We start from the raw sequence: 6,000 nt of genomic DNA on the forward strand, positions 1-6,000 counted from the left end.
CTCCACTCGATTCAATACGATTCAATACGAAAAATCAGCCTTCCAATCTTGTCTTAGTGAACGAATGATTTCTGATTTACAACGTCACTTTTCTATTACATTTACTGATCTAGCCATATTTTTCTACTTATTTCAGACATTGTTCGTCGATCGTTTTGATTTTACTTTCGCCTATTCGAACGGCACTAAACAGATTGAATACGCTTATGCCGGAGATTGTGTCCAATCGAGATCGAACACGGGGCGATTCTCAATAGATCTGTCTGGGACATCGTTCCGTATCAGTGCCCAGGTGAGTACACTCTCATTCACTATACTAAACCCGATATTCAATAATAACTGAAAAGTTTCATAAAGTTGAATATTACAGACAATCTTAGACAATCGTTCATCGCGGAATACAAGCTATAGACAGAACAGTTGTCATCTTGTGTCCAATCAAAATTGATCGATGGCCTTCATATCTTTTCCTTGTCGCATAAAGCCTTATACCACATCAATCTTTAAAAGGGAGACGCCTTTCTTTCGTTTGGTGCATTCTAACGATCATCGAACGAAGTAAATTCGTTAAGTGCGTGTGTACCATCACATAAATATAAAGGAGTCAGAAGAAATTGAACTGAAGTTTGAATGAATTATTGAAAGTATTCCTAGAAAGTTTGCTTTTTGTATCTCAAGTATTATTTTGCGTGTTGAAGTGAAATGTATAAATCTCACGAATGCTTAGCCGTGCACGCAATCGTGTCTCATTAATTCAAAAGACTATAATAAACAACCAGATACAAGAACAATCACTCAGCTGTATCAGTAACGACTAGAGATGAAAGGATTCTTTGATTCAATTAATGACAGACACGTAGATTTAATGGAACAGTTTATTGTATTGGGATTGATCCAGAATGTTGTAAATATTCCGAATTGTCGTATCACGTCTCGCTCGATAAAAAACGGATGTTTATTGAGATCCTCGCCTGCCAGTGGTGCCTTAACAAGTTCCCCGCTAATTGCTAGAAATCTATATGTCGATCAGGTTTATCAATATTCCGGTCTTATCTGGATGTAATTAAGTATAAACTGGAAATCCAAATGATCCGAATTAAGTAGGATTATTTCAATGTTCATTTATGTTTGGTTGTCTATGTCTATATTGCAGGTCGTTTGGGAGAAGGTCGGTTTTCATGTTTTCGCGGATATCCATATCAGCCCGGACAGACAGCGAGTAACTGGACGCTGTGGTGGATTCTGTGGAAATTGCTACCCGAAACCAAGGAGTTTACCGTTAGAAATGAATCCATGAATAAGTGTAAAATGTTTCGTTTCGCGCGTTATTTTAACATGAATAGAACTTGTAGATGGTACAGTGTTTTATAGCGGCTCTTGATTGCCTCGATGTTTTCTTGATTCTTTCGTTGCTATCATTCAGTAGGAAAAAACTATTTTGGCAAGGTACACACGTCTTGATTTATGAATCTACAAGATAAGTTATTTGTACTGTGGGTCGATCACAAAGGTCCGAAGTCATACCAATAAGTTCAATGCAACACCACGGACAAATCAAACTACAGATTTCGGAGATATGTTGTAGGTCAAGATCCTCAATAAAACAGGTATTAGATAAAGAGTCTTAGTACTCGATATTTGATTTGAAAGGTATTTAATGAAACTATGCAAATTGTGTCATTTTGTCGTTAATCCAGTCAAGATAATTAGTAACTTTAGCGTAAACTCCTGGTTTCTTCGCTCCGGCACAACCGATACCCCACGATACAACTCCGTGCGCTTCGAATTTACCGTTCACTTCACAAACGAATGGACCACCGCTGTCTCCCTGTTCGTAAAAACAGTTTCAAATTTATATTTATCAATCACTTAGTTACTCTGTAAGACAGAGCCAACAACGGTGAGGAGATCATTCTCGTTTAATCATGGAGGTGTTGGTGAAGCCTCAAACATCAATAGTTACGAACCTGGCAGGCGTCATGCCCTCCTTCAGTGTATCCTGCACATATCATGTTATCAGTAATTGCTCCGTTGTAAAAATCATAACTGTTGCATATCTGTTTGCCAACAATTGGTACCATTGCTTGTTTAAGTTTACCAGTACAGCACGTTCCTAGATATATAATAAACATGTGCATAAAACAGAACGTTTCCACAGAAAACATCGAGGGTTTTAGCTTTTATTTACCTTTCGTATCACCCCAACCAGTTGTATAACACATGTGTCCTTCGGATACATCTTTCTCCGGAAGACAAGCGACATCTACGTGGTCATTCACTTGGGCAGGTTTGCTCAATCGAATCAACGCAATGTCGTTATCTGTCTTTCTAGAGTTGTATTTCTCGTGTACGATGATTTTGGTCGGTTTGAATGTCTGATGAGTCGATTCGGTGCCGTCCTTGTTGTGTTTACCCAGAACGAACGACCAAATCGACAGAGAAGTTCGGCTGAAAGAATACGATGAACTCAGAAATTTGGTATTGAGATGAGGTTGTTATTGTTAAGGTCGACACTTACCTGAAACAATGGGCAGCCGATAGAACCCATTGTGGATGTATCAATATACCTCCGCAGTAATGATTACTGTATAATCGTATGTCTACTTGCCAGGGCCAGCTTCCCTTTGCAGCTTCTTGGCCACCGACGATACGGTTCCCTTGTTTGAAAGGTACCGATGCGACACCACAGGTTGAATTTCCTCCTGCAAGTCATATGTTCATTCAGATTAATTGGTTTCCAAAAATCAATTTTGAAAAGAACAAGTAATTTAACGAAATATATGGGAAATACAGAAGACATGCGCTTTTTCAACTTGACGCTTTATTCGCTGGCTAACGTGATAAGTGATTTACATAACAAAAAACATGTTGGCAAAAACAATTATGACGTTACGCGCAAGACATCTATTCGACTTACGGCAATACTTTTCATCGCTTCCATCTCCACAGTCGTCATTTCCGTCACATCTTACATCGCGATCCACGCAGTTTCCATTATCACAGGAAAATTCAGTAGGTGTACACGTTACTGTAGGTAATACAGTTAACAACGTTAACAACTACATCATCATCAAACAATTATTCAACGTAGAATTATGAAGCAGATGAAAATTCACGAGTAGTAATTGATTAGGGTCTCAGGGCACCTGACTGGACACCATAACACTAACCAGACAAACTTACAAACTTTGTAAGACGTAAGGCCAGCATGCTATAGTTCTTGGGTTCGAATCAACGTTTCGGTTTGAGCCTTATTTTGCCTGGTAACATGAATTAGACAATTTCTGTTCAAATAAGAACAGGCAATACTCACCTGGCGGAGTGATGGCCTCGTACTTGATTTTGAAACCTGGTTTATGGACGATATGATCAGATTTGAACACCACGAACAGAGTATTACCAGTCGATTCTATCGGCTCCGGTTTTGATGATCCGCATAGTTTTTTTATTAGTTTCGCCGATGAACTTGATCCATCTTTCACTGATACAGAGTCGTATCCGCAAGTTGAACTGGCTTCCACGTTGAATGCCACGAACGTAAGCCTGATTATTTTATCGGCCGGTGCAGTTATCAACCAGCGACAGTTCGAGTTGGGATTGTAAGGCGTTTTACCATCGTAATTCATGGAAGTGAATGTGTCAGGTACAGAAGTGGCGTTTAGATTTCGAGGACCTCCGCATCCAGATGGTATGATGCTAGGATCGATTGTAGTTGGTGCTGGGGTAGTTGTGACTGTCGTTGGTGGGTTTGTTGGTATTTCACCCTCTGTAACGGAATCATTGACACAACTCGTAGTTTACATTGAACAGAATGATGCGAATAACCTATACAAGGCAACGGTGAACTGACCATCTAAAGCCTTCCAGTATATACGGAATCCTGTCTTGTGGACGATATGGTCGGATTTAAATTTGACCGTAACGGTGTTATTAGTTCCAATGAATGCTGCTGGAGGTGTAGTTCCGCATAATTTCTTAACAGCACCTGTAAAAACAGAACAGAACCGAAGTAACTGATGATTGGTAATGCAGGGCCATACTCAGTAGAGGGCAGTTGATCCCCAGAAATTTTTGGAAAAGTTGCCTTTCCGCAAATATTATTGTTATATCCTATAGATCAGTCCTTTTCCGGGTTTCTTTGCCCCTCACCCTAAAATTCAAATGCTAGGTACGACCCTGCAATGATCCATCTGCAGTGTCATAACGTCACTACATACAGTAGCGTGTTTATTACCTGACGGATTAATAAGTGACACACTGTCATATCGACAATCCGACGATGTCTCGACGTCAAATGGAGTATCAAATGTTATCCCAACTCTCTATAAGCAATATACATACAGTATGTTATTTATAATACCAATGAATTTTAAGCTTAAAGGCCTTGTTAAATACCTTATCCTTTGGTACTGAAATGACCCATTCACATCTTAGACTAGGACCGTAGGCGTTAGGGTAATTTGGACTAGTAAACGTCCCTGATGAACCTGATTGGAGTTTCGGGCTACCACATCCGGAGTCGGTATGCGGAGAGATCGTAGGCTCTGAAATCACAAATGTTACAAGGTTTATGAAACAGCATGTGACACCGAGGTGTAAGCAAAAACCTTTGAGGTCAATTCCACCGAAATTGCTGGAAACATCGCGGTATGACTACCTTAGTTTCCCTACCTCACTCACAATTTCCAAGATAATTACCCGCGTTTTTGTCTATGAAGTAGTAGGTCAGATTAAATCCAACAGTTTGGACAACATGATCAGAAGCAAAGTGCAGTTCGAATTTGTTGCCCGTTGATACTAGATCCGATGGTATTGCCAAGCCGCAATATTTACCGACCAACTTTGTACCATCATTCACTTTCAAAAAGTCGAAGTCACAACTAAAATTTGTTTGAAAAATCCAGCATAAAAAGATTTAATTGATGAAGTTTTCACAAGTCACAAACTCACTTTGAAGATCTTTCCAAGTTAAAGCTATTAGAGCTTAAAACTATTTTCTTGTCATCAGGAGCTTCTACTGTCCACTTGCAGTCGGTATTCTTCCCATAGCTTTCTAAACCGAAGCCTCGATGAGATAAAATCTCCCCATTATCTTCGACCAGCTTCGTTCCGCACGGATGGAAATCTGCGGCGACAACGGAATCAAGTAGTTTGATATCGGTCAGATGCATTTATTCAGGTTGTGCCGCATAGTGCTGCTCTTCATACAGAACATGATTAAAGCATGATCGTCGTAATTTCTTTTTTTCAAACACAACTTTTCGTCTTACCTGCTGAGATACCCTGCACCAAGACATATCCGAGAAACAAGCCGACCAACATTTTGACAGATTTGTCTTCGGACAAAACCTCCATAACCGAGGTATTATATATAGCTTTAAATGGCTTTTTTCAATTAGAGGCTCATTTCAATATTCAGCATCACCCATTATAGATGCAGATTAGATAAAAATAATGGAATATCTCCCTCTATCTTGGCCTCCTTCATTCCAGGACACGTGTGGGATTTCACAAATAATGAAGCACGGATAGTGAGTGCCAGTACACTAATCATAGTTTATTTAACGTCCCAAAACGAAAATAGTCTTGATCCCTGATTGCATGCGTAAATCCATCTGATGCTATAATAACAACAGTTGTGTGTTTGCTTCGTCATTTGATTAATGAACTTGAGATCATATGCAATTTCAATGTACCCCTAGTATTTTTTATCTTTGTATAGTGTTTAAGCTTGCACGGCCCATCAGGAAAAAGGAAATCGTAAAACTCCTACTACCGTGTCTATGTCGCGATAAATCATCGATAGTTCGAATAACAAACATTAATTCAAAATTCATGTTTCACCCAATTAAAATCAACGTCATTAAATCGCCACAATTCATTATCGAGATGAATAGTCGCGTGACTCTTCCCTCAATAGCCTCTAACATCCACCTCCATCTTTATACCATTCAATATTGGAATTATCAACGCTGCGGATTATTAAACTATTCAGTCATT

The 6,000-nt window shown here is 39.4% G+C and overlaps 1 protein-coding gene across 1 annotated transcript; it reads right to left on the minus strand.

Moving 5' to 3' along the window:
* Window positions 1-1,657: 1,657 nt before the first annotated feature.
* On the minus strand, window positions 1,658-5,328 carry LOC141904205 (ovochymase-like). The gene is made up of 12 exons (XM_074792756.1): window positions 5,271-5,328; window positions 4,951-5,125; window positions 4,699-4,880; window positions 4,396-4,544; window positions 4,235-4,322; window positions 3,851-3,985; window positions 3,314-3,766; window positions 2,918-3,028; window positions 2,519-2,702; window positions 2,189-2,448; window positions 1,968-2,113; window positions 1,658-1,828 (listed from the first exon to the last, which is right to left on the minus strand). Exons 1-12 carry the CDS (start codon window positions 5,320-5,322, stop codon window positions 1,664-1,666), a joined length of 2,100 nt encoding a protein of 699 aa, XP_074648857.1. The 5' UTR covers window positions 5,323-5,328; the 3' UTR covers window positions 1,658-1,663.
* Between the last annotated feature and the right edge of the window lie 672 nt (window positions 5,329-6,000).

Source organism: Tubulanus polymorphus, chromosome 4 (genome assembly GCF_964204645.1).
Source record: "Tubulanus polymorphus chromosome 4, tnTubPoly1.2, whole genome shotgun sequence".
NCBI lineage: Eukaryota > Metazoa > Nemertea > Palaeonemertea > Tubulaniformes > Tubulanidae > Tubulanus > Tubulanus polymorphus.

Bases quoted from the DNA above. Each gene is read 5' to 3' on its own strand.
- LOC141904205 (XM_074792756.1), bottom strand. From the start codon at position 5,322: ATGTTGGTCGGCTTGTTTCTCGGATATGTCTTGGTGCAGGGTATCTCA. The intron at 4,545-4,698 runs GTAATTATCTTG...TTGTGATTTCAG, and splicing joins CTTCATAGACAAAAACGCGG to AGCCTACGATCTCTCCGCAT. The intron at 2,114-2,188 runs GTAAATAAAAGC...TTATATATCTAG, and splicing joins TGGTTGGGGTGATACGAAAG to GAACGTGCTGTACTGGTAAA.